Here is a 23,716-nt window from a genome sequence, read left to right on the forward strand (position 1 = left end):
CTCCAAGTGAGCCTTTAAAAGTATGTGCTCTAAACACCTGCTTGCTTTTCTCTCCGGCTAGTGGAGAAGAAAATGCTGCGTTGACAGTAGAGTTTACAGTGAAGATTCACTTGAAAATGCACTACCTGCTTATGCCCCTCTTTCTCCATTAATGTGGAAAATTTCAAGCTCTTTTTATTGATGAAACTGGGGAGGGCAGGGAGTTGGAATGCAAAGCAAGCTGGATTCTGCATTCATGCTCGCCTCTAGGCTGTTAAAATGGACCAAAACTGTCCCTCTTAATTCTCAATCTAATTTTCCAATACAAGGGGAAAAAAATAATCAATAATAATAAAAATTTATCTGCTGTCATTTGCAACATGCTTTGTAACATAATACCACTGTAGTATTTTAACTCTTAGGTATTAAATGCCAGCCATGTTAACATTTGTGCTTTTTACTGTAGTGGTGAAGCAAAGCAAGGGTGGGTGAGTATCCCAAAAGTGTGGGCAAATTAATTATTCAAAAAGCATGTGAAACTTATTCAACATCTGCACAAGTGATACAAAATCATACCTTCGAAGGAAGCAAAGAGTAATACAAGGCTAAAAGATGTGGGAGGGATGAGGAACAAAGTAGGTGAGGAATGATGCTGAATAAACCCCGAATGTGTTCTGGTTAGTATGACCAATGTGCGCTTTTTCTTCTTCTTTTTTTAATCCGTGTTTTCCCTTCATCAGCCCTTTAGGTTTGGCCCTTTGACTACAAAGCCACAATGGCCTGGTCTCCACTGTAATTCTTCCTTTCTCTTGGGACTGTGGGGAACGCTGTTCTTCCGAAAAGCACATCGCCACATGTGGTAAATGGTCTGTGCGTGCAGCCTTCAGCTTGTGTGAGCCATTTGACAGCGTGTATTTTTAATTAAGTTCTCCGCTGTGCCGGGGGAGGTTGCGAGTCGTACTGGAGGTCAGATCATGGCTCTCGCGCTGGATCTGCGGGAGATGTTGCTCTCTAGGAACACGGTGTCGGTGACAACCGGTTGGAAATCCAGCCCTTTAGCTTCATTTGCAAATTTTGCAGAGAAACTGTGTTGCATTTGTTCACGATTACGGGCGTGAGTCCCCTCAATGCAGTTCAAATCCACTGAAATTGGTGGAGTTAGCTGCTACCGTGAAGACGAACGAAAGGTAGAGATGCACCTTACAGCTGTATAAATAATCATCCATAAAAGCTGTTTTAAAAGAAAAAAAAAAAAAAAAAGGGGGGAATGAGAAACAGTCTGACTGAAGAGGGATCCAGCTTGGAAAAGGGACGGGACCTGATCTGTGTGTGATTCCAGGTGTGTGCCAAGGCAAAGAGACTGCTCTGCATCTCCCGACGAAAAACCCGGCGTGTGCTGCGGTAATTGTGCCAGATTGCAGCAGGCTGGGAGCGGTGTAGGTGTAGGTGTAGGTGCCGGTGCCGGTCCCTTCTGCCAGGTGTGTTTGCAGGGAAAGGTCTCCCTGAATTGATGCCTTTTATCTCAGTAGTTATACTTTGTGAATTAGCTTTTTTTTTCCCCCCTCGTGATTAGTTTTGCATGATTAGGTGAAAAGGGATGTTCACTTTGGGTACCGTTCCTCCTAATGAGTAATTAGACTTTTAAAATAGCAACTGTTTCTGTCTCATATTAATACGGCCGGGTTATCCGCGTCAGTGAATTAGGAAGGAGGCTTTTGAGGAGCAGACAATGAGTTGTGGCTGAAGGGGGGTGGAATGTGTTAGGTCTGTCAAAGTGTTTTATGGAGAGTTGTGAAAATGGAAACTGTACTTGATGCTTGCAGATTATTCTTATATGCCTTTTACAGCAAGGCACACCCATTCTCAAAGATATAATGGTGGCTCACTCTTTGTAGTTTTAACACAGACAAGAAAAAGCATACACGTTGAAGCTGGGAAGTGAAGCCAAGCTTCGCTTTTGCACTGAGCACTGCTTTTGGATAGAACTGCTTTCAACTCACAGGCAACAGCTTCGTAGAAAATGGGTTGTTTACAAAAAAATCTTTATGCCCAGATGAGGTCTACACCAGTAACATAGCAGCTGTAGGTACGAAACTTAGTTTTGCTCAGAAAAATGGCAAGCAAATAAGCCATTCACATGCAAAGGGGACTTGTTAATTCCCAGTGTAATTATGTGTACCAGCCACATGAAAAACTGACTCGTGACACTAACCTGAGTTATTCCAACCAAAAATCTCGCTTGTTACTGCTACTCAAGTAATGAAAACAAAGGAAGAATGTAATATTTAGATTTAGGTAATTTAGCCAATATTTGAAGAAATTCATTAACTGAAAAGTTGAGTGTAGATGTAAGAAAACACACAGAGCATGGGAAGCTTGTGGTGAAGTACTGTTTATGACATTTTGAATATTTTTATTAAAATATTAATTTTTACAGTGTCATATATCTTCACAATTTTCTCTACTTGTATTTGACAGATTATCTAAGCTTGGACTATGGGAATCCCCATTTGTTGCAAAAAAAAAAAAACACCAAAACAAACAGAGACAAAACCTGTGTAGCATTGCCATAAATAAGTTTGATGGCATTCAAAGCTGGAGTATAGGACTGCAACTGTACCTCCTCCAGCGGAGCTGCGGAGGCCCTGGAGCAGTTTGCAGAGCTGTCAGGATTGTCTCCTTTGGGTTTGGGGTTTTTTTGGTGGTTTTCTTTTGTTGTTCATGCTTTGTATGTGTCTATGGTTGCAGCAAAAGCCATAACTGTAATTTCTACCTTACATGTAGTGAAATCCTCGGTCACAACGTTAGGGTAACTGAGCTCTCTTGCAGGAGTTTCTTTGGTTTATGGGAAAAACCAATGCATCGCTCAGCTGATAGCGAGCAAGCGGCAGCTGTAACTGAAGGTATATCCTGCCCTATTATATATACATACATATATATATGTACAAGACCTCAGCTCACCTGTGCGACCAATGCGGGTGGGATGAGAACGGGAGGTTTCGCACGCCTTGCTTTCCAGCTGAGCAGAGCTCGCGCCTCAACTCCCGAGCAAAAAAGTTTGCAGGAGTCTTACTGCAGGTTGGCTGTGGGGCATTTGCTGCACCACGTCAGACATGCCAGCCGACATGATGTTCTTGCATGACCAACATGATCGTTCGGCATGAGTTCTCCTACACGATGTTCCTGCTTTCGCTGGCTGTGCTGGAAGTTTAGTCTTGCTGCCCTTAGATAGAAGCAGGGTTTTTTAAGTGACTGTTTCCTTGAGTGTATTGCCAGATTTCCTTCACTGTTATTTACCGTGATTTATATTCGAGTGCCAGCAAAAAAATCTTTCCTCCTGAGCATGAGTCTCTCTTCCCTTAAACTAGACTTAAGCAGGTGTGACTTAGTCCAGTGAGTTTAATTGTGGTAATCGCTGGGATAAATCTGCCTTGTCTGCATACCTGTCCCACAGCTTTTACAGGTGGAAGACATAAAGGGAAAGGGGTTTGAAGAACTGTCAATAGCTACATAGTTACAGGATGGAACAGTATGTGTTCATTTAAGCAGGAAACCATATGGCTTCTGCTGGTTTTAATGAAGCACAATGAAGGGCCTGAGCCATAAGGGGTTCAGAATATATATGGGTTAAGGATTAGCAGAACATTGCAGTATGCGATGCTCAGCGTGCCATGCTTAGATTACAAAATAGGTGTGCATAACATACAAATGGTCAACTCGTACATGACTTAGGTCTTAGTTGTGTTTTTGAAGGGGTGATGTATCTCATGCATATACAAGATCTTCTCTTAATGCCTTTGAACAGTGGCCTCAGCCAGACGACCATCCCCAGAGTGCAGAGGGATATCACCTCTGGCAAGAAGTCCGTGCAAAGGAAACCCAGCGGTAATTTGAGTCTTACAGTACAGTAATATGCTGAGTGTTTTATGCTTTGCCCCTCTTGATATTTGTTTTTAAAGCATCAGGACAGCTCTTCAGGCTCTCAAATGACATGTTGGTGTGCTTTCTCTCTTCCTCACCAGGCTGGAATGATAAGAACCGATAAGGATGAATACTTCATTGAGCCTTTGGAAAGAGGAAAGCAAATGGAAGAGGAAAAGGGAAGAATCCACATGGTATACAGGCGATCAGCTGTAGTACAACATCCCACCGATATGCTCCCTGATGTCCATACGGAAGGTACAGTACTCCTGTGTTGATTGTTTACAAATCTATTCCAGGTAACTTGAGCCTATGGTAGCTTTTGAAAGCAGTAGTTTTGACTGAGCAGTTTGAAAAGAAAACGTTTAAATGTTTTGCTGAAATTTGCTGTCAGAGTCACACACGCAGTTTGTCTGCCAAGAGCAGCGCGCATGTGCTTCCATCTAGGAGAACAGAACTCAGCCACAAAGTGTTCTTGTTAAGAAATGTTGCAAAACGCTTGGTTTTTCCTTCCTTCAACCAAGGTCAAATTTTATACTGACTGAAGTGGAAACAAGCCTTGAGCTCTACGTAAGTTGGTAAGATGTTGTGGGACATGAGATGTCAATAGAAATACTCATGTGACTTTAATGTTCTAAGTTGTTATTAAGGCTCGCCTATCCATACAGCTTCTGTTTAAAGTTTGGGTCCTGTTTCTTTCTGTGTAATAGCTAAATTGTGCCAATGACTGATACTGTTTTCCTCCTACTACTGGTTGCAATTAATGCAGTTTGAAGGCAGTTCTCTTGATCCGATATATTTTGACATATCCAAGGATTCCCCTCCATCTTGAAGATAATGTGGTTGGTCCATCTGAGAATAATTATTGTGTAGTTTAATCCATTTCCTTGTATGTTTTTCCACCCCTTTTAATATTATACAATCCTTACAAGACAACACATTGCATAGTGAATGTTGAGGTTTTTTGACGCTATGGGCTGAGGATGAAAGAGCAGCTCTATTCCCCTTCAGTGCTCTGCCTTGTTTTTCAACATCTCTCAGCTTCTCAAATTCCTATTTGTACTTTATGCTTACATGTTCTTGGAACTTAAAAGGGTTTGAGAAGAACAACAACAGCTATATACAACACACAGAACTAGACTTAGATACAAATATTAAACAGAGAGAAATCAAGCAGTCCCTCGTTGCCAATCCTCACAGACTTAAATTATTTGGTGTGGTTTTGGAATTCTGCCTCTGAAAAAGCAGGTAGGAATTGACAGCCATTTCAAATAAAATCCTGTCAGGCTTTCATTAGTCTTTCAGAAGGTAAGTCCATGCTGCCGACTGCAATATGGCACAGCGGTATCGCGGCAGGCTTGGGAACCAGCAGCAGTCCCAACCATGCAGGCTCTTCGATCTGGCTTTTCTCCAAGACCTGTGCTGCCAAAGGTACTTTGCTTTTGGTACCCCAGCAAGGTCGTTCAAATCTAGCTCATGCATCTCTGCTGTGCGATTGACTGAATGGAGCTAAATAAGCCTTTGTGGTAGTGGCAATGGGCTCAGCGCTATGTTTCTGCGTTGAAACCACTTGGTCAGATAGGCTGGCAGACTCAGACCGTGGTTAGAAACAGGACGTACTTGACGATGGACCTTCTGGGTCTGCTTCAGTGAATTCAGCATCTCTTTCCTCTACAAATTATTCAGGAATTTCTAAATCGCAATTCATAATATATGAAGATTAGCAAGACAGTAAACATCTAAATGGTGAGTCCTACCTCAGAATCTTTGAATGTTGTCTGGGATTTGGTCAGTCCTTTGAGGATCTTCATGTCTTCAGCGCCTTCCTATCTTTCGTTTTGTCAGAGGGAGCACTAAAGGACAGCAGCTACCTTCGTGTAAGTCACAGCGATGTTTTTAGTTAGTGTCAAAGCCGTGTGTCTGCAGCTGATTTCTTGTTTATCAAGCACTGCAGATCAAAAAGGCTTGTTTCTTGTAGATCGCTTTATTCCATTCTTTGGCAGAGGGGATGTGTTTCTGTGATGCTGTGCATTGTTATTTTAGCATTTGTCTGGAAAAGATCGATGCAGTATGTAATACAGGTCATCTTGGCAAGTGGAACCGAGAACCAGAAAGGTGGATATGGATACCTTGAGGGCATTCAGCAAGGAAGGAGCATCACGAAAGGAGCCAGAACTTGATCAAACATAGACAGACTAAGGGAACTTGCTGCATCCCATATAATTCTGAGAAAGGTACAGCTTTTTATTTTAAATGGAAGCAGAGGGTATGAGAGAAGAGAGGTGCTTGTGTTTGCCGCTTGATTACAAGGCTTGTCGGTCCTGTCCTGAAACAGCGGAATGTATTGTGATGTTCCTGGGAGCGCTCTGAAACCTGGCTGCTGCTCTAGAGAGCTGGGCTCTGCAGATCCCTGGGTCTCCAACCTGTTCTGCCCCTAGAAAAAATGAACAAACCTGTGGCTATGGTACAGTCCAGCAGTCTGTGTTCATGGTATGCTCTGGTAGGTGTTTTATGTAAAATGTGCCGATTAGGGAACTCAACCCAGGCTCTGTCTCTTTATTGTACTTTCTGGGACCAGTATTTTCACACTTAGTTTCTATCCTTTGCAAGACAGTTGTCTTCCCTCCCCTTTCTTGCATACTTTGACATGCACATTGAAGGAAAACTGTTCACCCACTTTTGTACCACTGTGTTTACAACTAACTTGTTGATATGTTTTTAATTTAAAGTTCCTAGAGTAATAGCCACAGATTTGTGGATCGCTCGTGTGTAACCATACCTAGCTGAGAGTGCCCGGTGATGTCTGGGTATGGTCCAGTCCTGCAGAACATCCAGCTTACCGTGGTAGGAAAATGGGGATGTTTTATACTTCCTAGACTGCTGCCATTATTTTAACTGAGCTCTACTCCTGTAAGACCCCCAGACCATTCCATGCCAAAAGTTTATATTCTTTGGTAAAACTTTACCTACCATGAAAGAATTGCCACTACAAAATAGAAAATGTTGCATGGCTTTTTTGGCTTCCGTATTTATGTATTCTGGCACTGTCTTGGTTTTGCTGATCAGTTAGGTCACTTGCTAATCTGTAAGGTCATTTACAACATCAGGCGAGTGGTGCTTGCATGTCCGTATCTGCGCCTGTTGAGCTAAACCAAATGTGTGAGTCATATTAAAGTTTGTCTTTACAGAAGATTTTTAACCTCCTTTCTAATGGACTTTATACACAGAAGAATTCCCCTTGATTATTGCCTTGCCAAACAGTTTAATGTACTAGAAAAACTGCTTTTTTCTATAGCTCATTTTGGGTTTAAAAGTGGCCAGAGAACCTCTCAACAGCCCGTGTATAAGAGCATTGGCTGATCCTGGCACAGATAACAGTATGGCCTGCCTGCGCTTCTGTGAGAATGCCGTACATGTTGCAACTACTGTTGATATCTTGAACTTTCTCCTAAGAGGGTTTCTTAAAACGTGTTAGGTGAGCTATCTTCTAGAGGGGAGCTTCCATTGGTCTTTAATTTTCAGATGTGTCTAAAGCTCTCCACTTGCCGGTGTGTTGTGGAAGCTGGAAGGCTTTCTGTTCCTTTCTGTTTTTCAGAGAAGAAAGTTAGATGGAGGCTGGCTAACTTTCCCTCCTGGTCACTTTTCAGCTGCAGTGATTTCTTTGCTTTTAGCCACCTTTCGTTGTCATTGACTAAGCCCTGTTACTGACTACTCCCGATTGGGTAAAGCCTGATCTTTATTGTACTATGATCCTTATTAGATAAAGTAGACTGTAGTCTTGTCTGCAGTGTTGTTTGGTAGTTCCACCTTGGCTCAGATTAGGCACAACAAAGGAGTAAGTTATATTGCCTTTGTCTTTATGTCTTCAAGATGTTTTCTAAGATCCAGGCATGATCAAGGTTAAAGCAAGCTACCGAAGCCCGTGGAGCCTGAGGAAATGTTTGGCCCATGTGATGGGTTAACGTTGCGGCTCTTCTAAATAAATCAATGGTGACGGTTACTCATGTTCACGGGAAATCTCTCCGATTTATTTTTGACGTTTTAAAGCTTTTATGCACATTTGAGTTGAGGAAATAGATCTGGTTATTACGCCACGGTGAAGCCATTTGCAGTGGTTAAGTAGTCTGCTACATATAGGTGCATGAAAATCCTTCTCGATGTTCTCTGCCCCTGCTCCCCACCACACATGCCCAGCGCCCAGACAAGAGGCAGAAAAGCAGAATACAGTCTGCTGGCGGTTTAGAAGTTCAGCCGCATATTTAGCCAACGTGGACAAGAATCCAAGGTTTCAGTACTAGATGACAAGATGACTCAGTGAACTAGATACTAAGATAAAAAAGTACTTAAAATTGTTGATGTCAGTGAAGTTGTTACAAAAACTGGGAAACGTTGTGTAAAAGCCTTCCTCCACAATGAAATAGGACATACTGTGTTGTGTTCTCTCTACAAGAAGTCAGTTTTATAAGCTGCTATTGTCATGAAAGTTTCCAACTCCAGCTATGCGGAAGAAGCTTTCAGTCTGACAGGACATCTGGTGTTCCTGCAGGATTTCATAAAATTTGGGAATTTGTTGGACATTTTTCAAACCATCTGACAGAATGAGCGTAGCTCTACGTCAAAAAAACTACCACGTGAAGACCAAGGTTTTAGCAATGATCGCGATGTAGGGGAGCATTTATTGGTTCATGTACTCTGTTCTCATAGAAATGAGCACACATATATGATCTATCTACTTCTCTTTCCTGTTTTTCTTTATTGCGGTTATTTGTGATGAAGTTTCAGCGAGCTTTCTTAGAAAGATGGGAACCAGGAATCTGCATTTCTGGGGCAGATACTGGGATGCCTCAAGCTCTACTGGATAGCGTGGCTTTAGCCTTTCCACTTTTGCAGCAACATAACCGTACCCCTGAAGCAGCACCCTGTGCTGATTCCTATTTACGGTATCCATGGCGGTGTATGGCATGCACTGCCCTATTGTTTTCATCATTTGCTTTGTGTAGAGATTGGTTTCCTTAGAAGTGCATCGCATGAAACACTCAGGAAATTAGGTGGGAAATCCTGCCTCATTCATTTGAGGAATGCTGTAGGATTACAAACCCGTTAACATTTATGGATAGGCTTTGGTATTCCTTCCCTCTGCATGTCTGTGCTAGGAGGAGTGCTGGGGAGCTTCTGCATCTTTGCACACTGAAATGCTTACACAGTCTTTTTTTAAGTACTTTTTTTTTTTAACTCTTTTGTTAAGCATAGGGAAGAGCCCCTCAAAACACTTAGCAGAAGATGGGAAGCAATGTGAATATTTCAGAGAGAAAAGTGAAGTGGTAAGATAGCAGATGCTTTTTTTTCTTTAAATTTTTTCTTTTTAATTTCATCATCTCTCAAGTTAAGGAGCTAGGAGAATATACCAGAGGCTGAGCCTTTAAAGAGATGGTGCAGATATCCTTTCCTTTCAACTGGTGGGCGCCTGTTGTTCTTTGTGTCTGTGCGCACCCAATTTAGACTCCTTGAAGGAACCCTTCATTAATTATTGCCTTTTTATACCTCACGCTTTTCAGTCATTCTGGTGTGAATATGATCTCTTGCGTATAAATGGCCCTGAATATTTGGTGGTGGTTTTATGCTTATAAAATGTCTATGCTCTCACTCCGTGGTATCAGGGAAATGTGCATGATTTTGACAGACTGGTGGCAGGAGTGGCTATTAGTATTTCATGGGTAATCTATCTGCTAATTCAAAGGATCTAGTTTTACTGTATTTCTTGGAACCTGATCTTTCTTCTGCTAAAGCGAGGCAACGCAGGGCCCTGCAAGGGGTAGTAGGTCCTGACCAGTTGATGTTAAAATCATTTAAAAAAGCAACAACCTAATGAGTACCCGCAGTCTCCGTTGCCCTGGGTAAGCCAGGTTTGAAGTGCTGAGCCTGGGTTAGTTCTTCTGCACAGAGGAAGCTCTTTCTCTTCTGCAGGATGGTAGCCAAGGCCTCCCCCGGGAAGCCCCTGCTATTGAAAACCACTTAAACGTAGTAGGATGTGACATGGCATCAACAAACGTCAAGTGGATATCTCCCCTGGGAACAGAGAAGACTCTTGATTGTTCTTCCTTGCAAAGAACTGGGTCAGACAGGAGTCACGCAGAAAACCATGTGAAAACTGGTCAGCTCATAATGTCTCGTGTAATCATAACCCAGAACAAGAATACTCATACCACATTTTCAGAAAATGTGTACTGTCCCAATTTTTGTCTGAATTTGAGAAAATGATTAAAAATTTGTATCTCTGCTCAGAAGTGAGGCGGAATCAGCCATCATGAACCTGGTAGGAGAATACGAATGAACAGGTACCTGCTTACAGCAAGTGACAGCAAGTTTGAGATGGGCTGCTCAGCCTACAGAGGTCTTTCTCCCTAGGCTTGGTAGGAATATAGAGAAATAGGTAGCACTCAGAATTTCATAGAAATTCCCAGCTATTGCAGCATGCTTTCGTTTGACTTGTGCTTAAGGAGAAACACAACCCAGAAATGCGTTTATTGACAGCGGGGACTTGGCAGCCCAGCAATCTTAATGAATCTTTTCAGCTTTGGCAAAGGCAATAGATGCAGAGGGAGGAGGAGGAGGGTTTTTTTCCACAGGCAACAGCCTCTGACCATCCATTAATCCGGCAGAATGAAAAGGGGGGAGCTCCTAGTTTGAGCTATGATGGATTGCCGTGTTTAACCTACCAAACGGTTATCGTTAGACTGAAATGAGTGAGCTGCTTCGAGAATAACCCTGTTCTGAAGTGTTAGTACTCTAGCATCGTCCATGTCTGGTACTGTATCATGAAGGCAGTTTATGCGAGGCTCTACACTGTTTCTGAAAATATTTTAAGTAGTTGCTATACCGTAGAAGCTGTATGAAAAGCTCTGTTGCTTGGCATCCCCTGCTCACGCGGACGTACCTTGTGGGGCAGCAGTTTGCAGGATGCCACCAAGCAGCTGCTCTGCCGTAGCATTTGCCTGCTCCATAGGGTCACTCGTCTCGGGAGCGGAAAATGCTCTGCTTGCTGTGTGAGTGTCGGTGCTCGGTGAGACGGCTGTGCTGGGCCAGGAGGAGGGAGTAGTGTGGCTTCTGAGACTTTTCTTTTAAAGACACTGGACATTTGTTTTTAAACATCTGGAATGAGCATCTGGTTAGGTATGGTCTGGGAATCCTATCATAGGGCAGGATGATCTCTAGAGTTCTTCATGGGTGTAAATATGCACAATTGTCTCCTAACGGCTTTTCCATATCAGATTGCCCTGGGATGACTTTTTGTAAGCTCGACTTCCCCAGTAATTTATGTCTTGATCCTAAAGACACTGTACATCTCTGCTTCTCATTTTAGTTGAGTACTACAGGTACTCGCGACCGGTGTTCACGTTGTGAGTGTTATTCCCAAATAACATTTGTTAAAGAAAAAATATTTACGCTTAAGGGCAAAAAGAAACAAAGATCAAAAGACTCCGTACTGGGGGTGAGGGATCTGGGGGACACAGAGCAAACGAGCTGTGCATACAAAGCTGAAAAAAGTAGAAGAATGTATGAGTCTGTCATGTTAAAATATCATTTAACTAAATCTTCAAGATTTTATCACCAGAATAGCTTTTAGGAACGGAAAGAAGTTCTCTCCGGACAAGCCTGAGCTGGAAGGTTTTGAAAGCACGATGATGATATTCTGTCTGGACAGGATGAAAAGAATCTGTTCTCCTTTGTTAATAAGCTGACAAACATCACCAAGCTGTGTGATCATTAACCTTATTCCTTGAAAGCATTCGAGGAACAATAGAAACAGGCAAAGAACTGTAGAGTTTAAAATCAAATTTGCACCCAGGAGGCCGCCTTTGCAAGTTCTGCCGAATCAGGCTCACGAGTATGGTAAAATAAAATCCAAATTGTATTTCTCAGAAATGTAAAAGCCTGATCCAAGTCCACTGGAGTCGGTGCGAAGACTCAGATTTACGTCAGTAGGCTGATGAGGCAGGTTTTGGACCATATTCTGCTTGAGCTGATCACAATGAGTTCAATTTATCTTTCCTCCTGGTCATTGATTTATTATTTTTTTCCATGCACTTTCTTTTCATATAGTATAATGATGACAACCAACCTTAAGCTTGGAGGTTACACAGCATGTTAATGTTCTCAAAGTTTTCCTATTTTATCTTCCTCTTCACATCATGGTATTATTTTTAAATGACAACCAATTCACCCAGAGAGCACTTCAGATTAAAGTATTTTTGTAATTACTTCCTAACAGTGGGAAACAAGGAATAGGAGCCTTTATCTCCCAGCTTCCTTTCAGAATTTTCATTTTCCCTAAAGAACCAAAGTGCTTGTGTGGCTGATGGGGTTGCCATGGCACTGGGTTCGAGTGTCTTTGTCCCAGGTGGGAAACATGTAGGAGGAAGAAATGATTTGGGAATTGCTCCTGGTTGCCTGGGAATGAAACCCTGGAATAGAAGGTAGAAGAATGGGAAGACTATTGCCTGCTTCGGAGACCTCCCTCAGCACTTCCCCAGGCACATTAGTGTTTCTCAGAGACGTCGTCGTGCCAGAAGGTGTCTGAACTCTTTCTCAGCAGAATTTCTCATGACCTGTGTTCTGATGGAGGATATTTTAGATACGGCAGAGCGCACCACACAAGTTTGTGCACCAGTAATAGCGGGAAAGATGGAACTGATTTCTGTGGAGACTTAGTACACCACATTTTGTAACATGCTCTGTTGCAATATAGGCATTCATGTGTAAGTTGTATTGGTGGCGATAACCTGTGTATGTACTTGTCTAAAGACATCCTGCCTCTTAATCCAAAGCTGCTAGAGCTTTTGCTTTTAAATCAGCCACTTTCTATAAAATTGAAACTTAATAGCATTCATAGAAGTTCTTGATTGAATATTGGTTTGTGGGGTTAAGGTTTTTCTTTCTCTTCAGGTAACAGTTTGCTTAATCAAAGGAAAGGTGGTCAACAAAGTACTTTTCAAACAGGAACAGCACAGCATGGGACAAAGGAAAAAATGAGTATTGGTGATGGGTGTATTTACAATACATGGGGAGAAAAGAGAAGGGATCTGAGGAGGAGGAGAAGTGGGAGGAAAAATAATGAGAAAACCATCAAGCACTTTTAGAAGTGGAAGTAGATGAGTAATATCTTTGAGTGCAATGGAATTACAGCCCTCTCCAAGGGTTTGAGCATCAGTTTGCACCACAGATGGAAGTGTGCTCTATGCCTGGTTAGGCATAGCCTGAGCTAGATTTAACCTCCCTTGCTTGGACATCAGTATCAGTGGAATCAACTGATAATTGAAAAATACAACCAAGAAGCTATGTGCGTTACTGGGCTCTGCAGAGCCACTGTTGCTTTGGTCTCAACCCAGAGTGTCCCCTGGTGAACATGGCCCGGGGTGCGTGTCCTCTGTCTGCTGTTGTACTGAGGGCTAGCCCACGATTAGGTTTCAGATCTGCTTTCTTTGCCCTCAGAGTTCACAGTTGGGTTTGGCCCACTTGTCCTCGGGTGGAGTTTGGGATTCATCTCGTACTTGCAAAGTGTCTTTGGTTTAGTATTTCCTGTCTCTCCTCTCTTTTTTAATGGTATCTGTCACCGGAGACATACAGGGAGACTGGACAGTTGGGTACGGAGTTGGCTTGGTGAAGTGTTTTTCCTCCCAGTCCAAGTCAACTCTATGTTGTGTATTTCCACTAATGTGCTGGGCGGTGCAATTTAGCAATTAGTTGCCAGAGGTCAGTGATGAATGCCAGTGCTGTCCTGTGTGCAGTTATTTACATCCAGCTTCAAAAAATAAAAACATTCTAATTCTTCCCTTAGATGAGCATCCAAAACTTGTGACATGAGTGGAGAAAAATTAAGGTCCTTGTCTGTAGACCGTGAATTAGGTACTGTCTCCTGGGACATTTCTCAGTTGCCTTTGTGCCCCTATCTGGTCTCTATGGCTCAACGTTTCAGAGAATCAAAGCACAGGAACTCAGCAGTTGTGTTTTCAGTATTTCCAAGGATGGAGATCCCACAGCCTTTCTGGGCCCCTGTCCCAGTGTTTGATTATCCTCATTATGATTTTTTTTTTCCCCCTCCTATCTAACTGGAATTTCCCTTGTTCCAACTGATGTCCATTACCTCTCATCCAGTAGAAACTTTCTGAACAGTAATGATCACTGTGTCCGGAAATTCAGTAGGCAGTGAGGTAGCTGGGTGTTTCCTGGCAGATTCACTATCCAGCCTCGACTTTTCACAATCGATTTAATAATTGCTCTACATTAAAGGTTGAGTTAATATACAAAAAGCATTAGCATGAATCATAACTGGGCACGTTAGACAACAGGGCTGTAAAGTGTAGGTAGTCAACAAGTGGAGAACGTAATCTGCTGTAATCAAACAGGAGGTCTGTGGCAAAGCTAGGAATAGAAACACGTTTGCTACAAATGCTCATCCCTCGTTCTGAAAAAAGTTGTAAGAGTTAGTAAGATGTATTGAAATTATATTCAAGGTACATCCAAGAAATTATATTAACGAGATGCACCGCTTTAGACCTGCTGCACTGCTTGTCAGTGAGCCCCCGTGGTAACGAAGCTAAGGGTCAGGGCGATGCAGTGCTTGGGGAGAGTCCCTTCATGGTAGCCAGATAATTATAAAATTAAATGTAAATATAAGATCCATAGTCTGTGCTGTACAGGCTTTATCCTGTTTGCTCTGCAATGTGTATGAGTAAAAGAAAACCCAGACTTCATAGCTGAGGAAAAACTTGTAACATTTTTTTAAGAAAGAAAGAAACTTGAGCAGGAATGGATCAAAAAGTGCTAGAAAGTGACTTATGCGCTCCGTCTATGTCAGGGAGGTTGCACTTACCTCCCTGCGATGGCAGTAGGGACATCCATCTGTTTAAGTCGTCTTCAATTCTTGGCAATAACAAAGGAAAGTTATTCTTAAATAAAACCAAGGATAGAGGCTTGATTCCAACCGCAGGCACCCAAAGCCAGAGTAGTAAAACACACAGAAATCTGTATGAAGGGAAAACTGAAAAAATGGAGAAAGATCAGTACATGCAACTTGCAGCCATTCCAAGGCTTATACAGTTTCCCAGTAAAAACTCCTGATGCCCCCAAATTACATAGGAAGAAGAAAACTTTCAACAAACAGTGGTGATAACAGACAGCAGAGATTTTTAAATATTCTGTAAGCAGTTATTCCTATGCGAAGGGAGCCCGTTTTGTTTACAGATTATGTTCTTGAAGTAATCTCCTGAGAGGTGAAGACATGCCAAGGTAAGGACGCCCCTTGTGCCCTGTCAGCATAATGGACAATTCCGCTGTCACGTCAGAGAGGAGCATCCCACGGGACTCACCATTGCCTCTGACGGATAAGGAGATGTTAAACCCTGCCCGTGGTACTTGGTCTGTGATGGTAAACACCAACCAGCACTCTGTGTCTTCTCCCCAGCTCAACAGTCACCAGAGCTGGTTCCGTGATATGTGTCAGCTCCGAGTAGGTAACTAACTGGAGATGATGCTTTTCAGAGCAGCCGGATTCCCAAAATGAGATTCATAGTGTTGGCTAAACATACAGTGAAAGAATAAGCAGCTCTTGCCGAGATTTCCTCTCTGCTGCCAATTGCATTCCCATTGTTTGAGGTGGAAGGCGAGGAGAAGCTTTGAAGGGAAGGATAATGTTATTACAGGTATACGATAACCGTCAGAAGTGCTGGACAGCATCGCAGAACCGAGCTCCCCAGCTCGGATGAGAAGTAGCTCGTGTCTGCCACCGAGTTCGATGCGAAAGGTGCACTTGAGATGGTTAAAAATGCTTTGAAGCTGGCTGGGTAAGGTCGTGGTGAGAGCAGAGGGACCGGGACCCAGCGGTGGGTCCAGCGGTGATCCCTTCTGCCGGCTCCGGCCGCCCTTCCCCAGCCCCACTCGCTGCCAGCTGCAGAACAGAGTCCCTACCGGGACAGTCCCTCTCTGAGAAAACACGCTAGTTGGAAGCAGAAGAGCTGCCTTATCAAGATGAATTTATGCGAATTAGAGGTCAGGAACATGAGGAAATGAATCCTCCCACAGCTTGCGGGGGCTGATGCTTGCTTATGTGTTTTACATGCGCATCATACAAATTTAGTACTGAAATGCGGTACTAGGAAAGCACCAAGAGACTCTCTTTTGCTGAAGGAAAAGATCCTTTTTTTAATCAGTCTGCATTCTACAGTTGGCCTTTTTAACCGATGTCTTTGATGGGAAAATGAATTAAAATCTAGCAGTTCGCATCATCGTATAAAATGGTAATTTTCATACCATATTACTGTTGCTGGATTTTCTTCCCCTGAATTTTAGGCAGTTTTGGCATTTTTCCCCATTGTGAGACACCTGGTTTTAACGGGTTTGTAGCTCAGTGTATTTTTTGAAAGATTATAGAAATGCGGAAATAGGTAAGAATCCAAACCGAGGGGGACATAGGCAACTTAATTCAGTTTTTATCTTTGAAAATGTCTGGATACGATGTAGTCATCCCTGGTTTGTGATAGCGAAGGAGGAAAATTGATCCTGTGTGCTCTGACTGAGCGATTTGGATGCTTGCAGAGCTGGGCTGGCAGGCCGTGCTCCTCTCTTGGTGGTTCGTTCCCGCTGGGAGAGACACGTGGGGTTCCCGCGCAGTAATTCTTGCTGTACTGCGTGTGCTGGACCAAGATGTCCCCTGGGGTTCACCGCATCCTTCCGTTTGTCCCTCCGAAGCGCTGCACAGATGATAAGTAAGAGTAAACTTATCTTGTCTTACGTGGGATGACACGGTTTTGGGCAAGTGAAGCTGATAGGAATGCCTGTGGAAATGACTAACGTGAGAACATCATCCTTGCAGTTAATTCTGCTCCCAGCGGACCGAGTTTCTTCAGATCCATTTCTGGGTTACAGAAGTACGTAAATCTTTCCAAAACGCAATAGTAAAACACCGCAGAGTAACAGCACGACCCAGCTGTTGTTTGCTATGAAAACAGTGGGGTTTTTTTGCCAGTATGCCTTGCCTAATAATTCTTTTGAGTGTTCTAATAACGTGGGATAAGATCGTCAAGATAGTTAGGATTCTGGAGGTTATTAAAAGACACACATGTCTGAGTCTGCAGTTTGAGTTGGAAGAGAGCGAATTGCTATCGAAGGGAAGCTGGCTTCTCCTGCCGTAGTGACGGGGAGAAGCTGACCTGTGGGAAATCTGGGTTAGACTCTGTCAAATACTGTGTGGTTTGGGAAGAAAACCCAGTGAGTGATGAAGAGCTTTGCTGGCTTGTACCTTCAGGAGTAGCCAAGGAAAGCTTCTTGTGTGTGTGCGTCTTCCTTTGCAGTGTGACTGGCAGTGCCTTTTTTTAAGCGTTCCCTGGAAAAGTCTGAGGACGCATCTGGAGGAGAGTACAAGGAACGGCTCGGGTGCCTCTCCGGTGTCTCCTTGGGAGTCTTAGCACTCCCCCCAGATGACAAGCAGGCTGCTTCATCTGAAAAGCTAGGAGAGTGACATGTGTGCCGGAGAGCAGGTTTTTCCCAGCTCAGGATGGAGTAGCTAAATGACTCCTAAGACTAGCGAAGGTAGAGGTGACACGTAGTTTCCTTCCTGTCCTTGCCTTTCTTCTCGTGCCTTTCTGTAAGTCAGGGAGAGATGACTGTGTGGGGCTCAGCAGGCGTTGAGTTCAGAAGCCTTTCTCATACTCAAATATTTGCTTATGCTGGGCTCACGGCTTACATCTGTAGGTAAAAGCGCTCTTTTCTGTTGTTAATGGCAAGGGACAGTAAGATTTTCCTCCTCCTCTGATTTTTCTGCGTGGGCTATCTAACTGTGGACCTAGGCACCTGGAGAAAGTCAGATTTACGTGCTCACATCCTCCATGGAGTTCAGGGAGTGATGGGGTGTGAGTACAGAATGGGCTCGGGGGCTTGGGTAGCTGGGCTGGAACAAGGGATGGATCATGTACTGCTGCTCCAGCTTCATATCAGCCCTGGCCTGAGAGCAGGGGAGGTGTAAGGACGCAGCTCTGCTTCTCTGATGCACTGTTGTCTCGGACTAGGCTGGGATAGACACACTGCTAAAAACATCTTGGTCAGATCTTAAAAATGTCTTGATCTAAACCAGACCTTTTGTATACCTTTGCATGCTCTTCACCCCCCACCCCCCCTTCTTTTACAAGAAACTCTACAGAAATCTTGCTGCATATTGAAGCCTATTTATCTGAGGGAGAGGTGGTGCACCTCCTCAGGCACTTACAAGAACTCTGCGGACCCACTGGTGAATTCAAGAGCCCGCGTCTGCTGTGGTTCTTCACTGCGACGCACAGGCAGCTGCTCTAGTGTCATCATTTCTACTTGGGAACCGGTCAGCTATTGCTAAACATAGGTGGGCTCTGGCCCTTAAAGTAACTTTTTATTTGCTGCAGGAACAGAACAGAATCGGAGATTTTCCCTGAATAAAGCTTTGGGCTTTGCTGCTTTTGTCCTAACCGACAGCAGAAGATACTCTGCTCGTGTCTTTGTAAAGGCTGCCAGTAGACTGTGACTCATGGAGCGGCTAAAGTAAGAGGGTTACAACTTGCCGCAGTCCTGTGTTAATGAAATTGCCTTACAGAATTAAATGCAGTGGTCTGAATTTGTGTCACCGTATATTAAAAAGCGTGTTGGAGACATCAGTACACTCAGATTGCTTGTGGCCTTGATGGTAGGAGAAAACATTAGAAAGTGCTCTCGTTCCAGGAGCAACTGTAGTTGTGCTTTTCTCTCCTCAAGAATAAATCTGTTGGTGATATTAAGGCAACAGGTAGTAGTAACTCGGTTAATTATTTACGAAAGTTGAAGAGTGGTGTGACAGTCAGTGATGGGTTTGCGGCTGTTTCCTGCCCTGGAGCATCTCATTAATCTTTTGGGCTTGTTTTCTCCCTTTCATGTGAAGCTTAACGTTTTAATAGTTTACCAAGTGAGTACGTACTCTGTTCCCTTATGTTCAGTTTCTTCTTGAATGTATTTCAAATGCGCTGCGAAGCGGTATGCCCATATTCGAGAAGGTCCATGCAAGCGGATAGCGAAAGCCTACATTTTTTAGGATGCCAATTTCTGTGGTCCGCCACTTCTGTTTGCAACAGCGGACCAAGTGGGAATGGGCCAATGAATCGGGAAAAAGCTCCAGGGCTCAGCTTGGAGCAGATCTGCAGGAGGCACCCTCTGCCACGACCAGCCGGAGGGATTGCAGCTCGGTGCGTGCCTGCGCCTCCGGCCGCTGGCTCCTCTGGCAGCCCGCTAGAGCAGCGCCGGGAGCAAATTTTGTCAGAATCGAAGGATCGTTCGTCCAGCATCGTCACAAGCGACGGCACACCTCTCCCAGCAGCTCTGCCAGGGTAGCAAAGAGGCACTGAAGCATGTAGATCGGGAGGGGGTTTTGGGGGGAGAGAAGCAGCTGCTGAGGATGTTCCTTGGGAGCTCCGAAAGCAGCTTGAGCAGAACCCCTGGGGATGATCGCAGACTTGTCTGCCAAAAGTCGCAGTCCTTGCAGGCCTCTGAAAAAGTTTTATTTTAATTAAAAATAGTGCCAAGAATGGCTGGCCCTGAAGAGGCCGTGGCTTTCAGGTGGTGTGCCCCGTGAAAGGAGAAAAAACCCACCCAGCAAAGCTTTCTGGCAGCAGGAAAGCCTGCCTTTCTCTCTCTAGTACTCCTTCAGATTGCTGAATAGAGCCTGATTCTTCATTCTTTTTTCATAGCTGTAACAGGTAGTTAAGTTCCTAGGCTCGCTCACTTCAGACGTGGATCTGTTATTTGCCCCGCTGCCCACAGCTGTTATCTTCTAACTACTGAATATGGCTCAGCGGCAGGGTGCCTGGGACACGTATTGTCGTGTTTTAATACGAGGGGAGTTACCCTGGAAAGCTCGTCAGGAATAAGGCAAGAAGCGGTCCCAGAGAAGCCAGTTTACAGAGGAAGCGTCAATGAATGACATAGTCGCAACTTTGTTAAAAAGTTTTTGAAATTGAAGTTGTTAAGAAATACTTTTGTCCAATACGGAAAGATTTTTGGATTGTTGGAAAAAAATTGCGGCGGTAAGAATTTCATTTTGTGGAGAACTTGAGAACCTAGGATTTTCACACTTGAAAGCAGTTGAAAACATGAATGCCTCTTTCAAGTCATGTCTGTGTTACCTTTCTTATAAGATAGAATGCATTTAGTGCTTGATGCTTTTTGTTTTTGTTGATTTATTTTTTACTTAGGTCTTGGACTTCCTAACTGTGTCCAGCTGGAAATGAGTGTCTCTTGCTTCTTCCATTTTTGGATGTAGATTTTTATTTGGCTTTTTTTGAGTCTCTGTGATTTGATGATAAAGATTCTTTGTGGGTTTTTTTTTCACTTGCTTAGGGCAGAAAGGAAGGCCTTTAGCATTTTTCTTCTGCAAGATCAGTTCTTCGGGAAGCAATCCCGGAGTAAAACTGGAGCTTTTCCTTTCCTCAGCTGTGGTATGCGTACCACAGCCTACTTGAAAAGGGTACGTGCCGGCTGGCCAAGCCTGGTCTGCCGTTCCCGAGAGCCGTCCAGGGCAGAGCTGGGTGCTGGGTGCTGGGTGCTGGGTGCTCTGCCTCTGACAGCAATACCCGAGCCAACGGAGCTGGGCAGCGTCTGCCGAGGAGGATTGGGAAGCTCTGAGAAATCCCCTGGGCCTCAGGCGGAACAGTTGTCAGGTTAAGTGAAACTGCGTTCTGGTCTCCCAGGTTTTCTCACAACATAGAGTGGCTATCTCAAGGTGAACTGAAAAATCACGTTGTTGACCGTTTCTGGATGCGTTAAGTCCAAGACACTTGGTCCTTTGCACCCATGTACTGTGGGGAGTCAAATGTCATTCACTTGATTTTCTCCAGATTGTAAAAAAAGTCTCTGTTGCTCACTTTACACACATGACCCCTTTCATGTGGAAGCAGCGTTGTTGCTCCAAATTCCAAGTGTCAGATAAGGAATGCTTGTTAATTTTCCTAATGCTGTTTCATTCTCACGTGCTGCTTTCCTTTTGATAGGTTACCTGTTTTAGGCTTCCTTTACTATTCACCAAAGCTCGGTTTGCCCTGTTTCTGGAAAATTCAGCTCCTAGACTGAGAGTAATTTGAAGTATATCTGTTGCTTTAATTTGATCTGTGGCAAAAGCTGTTTTGAAAACCCCTGAAAAAGGTCTTATGATGAAAGGGTAACTCATTATGCTGTGTGGCTTATGAATAAAATATAATTAATATCATCACAGATTATATAACTAATAGCATCATAGATTTTGTTGATTTTCAGCAAAAGCCCGGGATTCCTTTTTTAGATCTGTGATAGCAACAGTTCACAAAAAAATTTATTACCTAACTTTTGGGTTTTTTTAAAATGCTAATTTTTAACCAACACTCAGTGAGTATCCAGGAGCCATATAATTCATTTGGTAACTATTGTAAATAGTTTGTCCTTCACAGTCCTTGAAACTGCACTACCATATAACTGGGTTCTGCTCAGGTTCTTCCACAGCCAACTAAATGGTTTTTTTTATCACTAATCACAAGTGAATTTGCAAACAGATGCATTTGAGTCTGTGCTTTGGTATTTTAATGGTATTTCTCAATTTGCTTTCACAGGGTTGATTCTTGATTTATTTCAAGTCCTTTTTCTTAATCAGTTTGCAGGGTTTTCCCTGCCAGGAATAAGTAACAATATATTTTCATTACTTCCAGCACTTCAAAGGTTCCAAGTTTCTGATGCCCGGAACATTTACTACTAGAATGAAAAAGAAGTCTTCCTTTAGTTAGCAGTTGCTCTTTAATAGGGAACACGAGGTGAGATAAATCAATTAAGAGAGTCTGGTATTTGAGTGACTGGCAGTTCAGTTCATGTAATGCCATCTGATGTTTTGGTGGCTGGTTATATGTGAACTTAATTGGACAAAGGCTGACGAAGTTCTGACCTCCGCAGATCTGCTTCGTTTGCTTTTTTGTCAAACATGCTTTTTATTTTTGCTGGCGAGACAGACTCATCATTCATATTTATTTTTTTACATCTGAAGTTTGTCAAGCTGCTTGGAAAAATATGACAATGAAAGACATCTGGGCATCCCATCCACTTGCTATTTGGAAACATCTGCATCGTTATTAGGAACTTCTTACTAGCACTGCAGTGAGCAGATGCATTCTCTTTCCGTCTCGAGGCTGATTTACAATTGCTGGTACTGACAGAAATTCGATAAGCACTAAAACCCAAATACTTGTTTCTTGACGGGGCTTTTTAATTCCACATATTTAGGATGCCTTAATGTTTGTTCCTGCGCAAAGAATAAACCTGTGGCATTTGTGGGGGGAAGAGATGGAGAAAAGCCAGCAGTGTCTCCTTCAGGTTATTCGTTGTCTGTATCAGTAGGGTTTTAAAAGCTAAGCGCGTGTCTTCTTGTGTCTTTGCCATGCAGGTTGATTCACAGCTGTTCATCAGATGTAGTGCTCCTTGTAAAACCAGAGTCCTCTGTCTCAAGCTGCCCTTTGGTTGTCTTTAAAGCCTAAAGAAATCTGCATTAAAACAAAAAAAATCTCTAGTCTTTCTTTCCATGCTTAATATGGGAGAGCCGCTGAATTGTAGTGGCTATGAGTAGAAGACATGATATGATGAAGCTTGGCTTTAACTGTGGTACATGCTGTGTACACTGAATCACGTAGCTAGAGGGACAAAAGAACTGTCCATGCTGGGTTCTAGTAACGAGCCGTTCAGTTCAGTAACCTGTCTCTGACGCTGGCCCCGAGCTGAGGTAAGGATGTACAGGAGCAGCACTGCGATCAAGCCCTCCTGCCTCCCGCGCATCTCCCCAGCCTGCAGCGGTGTTGCGCTTTCCAGGGCCCCCTGTTCACCAGCACCCACGGATCTCTCCTACCTTCACTTGGTTAATGCTTTCTGAACTTCTGTAGCAGTGACTTAGGCATTTCGGTTGGGTACTGTGGAGGACTTGCGTTCATTTTAACCCTGTTACCCGGCCGTTTTATTGGATCCAGCCTATCTCCGGAGAATATCCTTCAGCTTTTCTCTGTTTTTTCGGGTTTTATATCAACCTTGCTTATCCCTCCTCATTATCTCTTTTCTAGTCCAGAGGGAAATACTTTATTCCTCGCTCACGGTGTGTAAGCAGGTCCTTACTTGTGGCCATCCCTGCCACTTTCTGCAGAGTCTCCTGCCCCTGTGCTGCCGGGTGGCTGCGTGCGGGTCTAGATACATGTTGTGGGTTTGTGCAGCGCTGTCGCGTTTTGCTTCTGGGCCTTTTGTACCAATTGGTGCCTTTTTGGCTTATCAGTTGAACACAGTTGTTTTTCGAGAACTCCCTGCGCTGAATTTCGTATCCCTTTTCTGAGTGACCGTAGGTAATGACACTGTGCGTATGTACTCGTTTTGCTGTGCTTTCGCCCGTGTATTAGTTTTCAGCTGCTAGTTATCTCGTAATAACTCAGTGTTTTGCAATCCGTGTACAAGTTCTTCATTTACCTTGAGGTATCACCGCCTTAATGATCAGAAACTTTATTACTTTTGTGTGTATTACCTTTTCCAAAGAACTGGTGAATATCTTGAGTAGCAGAGCTTCCAGCATAGATCTGTGTGGTTCTTTAAGAAGAGCAGCCGTTACACAGAAGGGAGATTGCGTTACACACCACCTGGCTCACATTTTATACACCATACCTTGTGAAGAAAAAGCGTTAATTCTTCTTAGCCCGCGCACACGGAAGGTGATGTGAATCTAGATAGCTTAGCAGCTACTAGCATGTAAGTCCGGCAGGCACCAGCCCAGGCTCGGGAA

The 23,716-nt window shown here is 43.6% G+C and overlaps 1 protein-coding gene across 1 annotated transcript in view; it reads left to right on the plus strand.

Annotated features, from left to right (window-relative positions):
- The window catches only part of ADAMTS3 (ADAM metallopeptidase with thrombospondin type 1 motif, 3), a 124,000-nt gene that overhangs the window by 37,044 nt on the left and 63,240 nt on the right, over positions 1-23,716 (plus strand). The window contains exon 4 of the mRNA XM_010575493.1: positions 4,002-4,158. Within this exon, the coding sequence (XP_010573795.1) occupies positions 4,002-4,158 (157 nt within the window). The remainder of the gene's footprint in view (positions 1-4,001; positions 4,159-23,716) is intronic.

The sequence above is a fragment of the Haliaeetus leucocephalus genome, unplaced genomic scaffold (assembly GCF_000737465.1).
Source record: "Haliaeetus leucocephalus isolate CR32 unplaced genomic scaffold, Haliaeetus_leucocephalus-4.0 Scaffold484, whole genome shotgun sequence".
Classification (NCBI taxonomy): Eukaryota; Metazoa; Chordata; class Aves; order Accipitriformes; family Accipitridae; genus Haliaeetus; species Haliaeetus leucocephalus.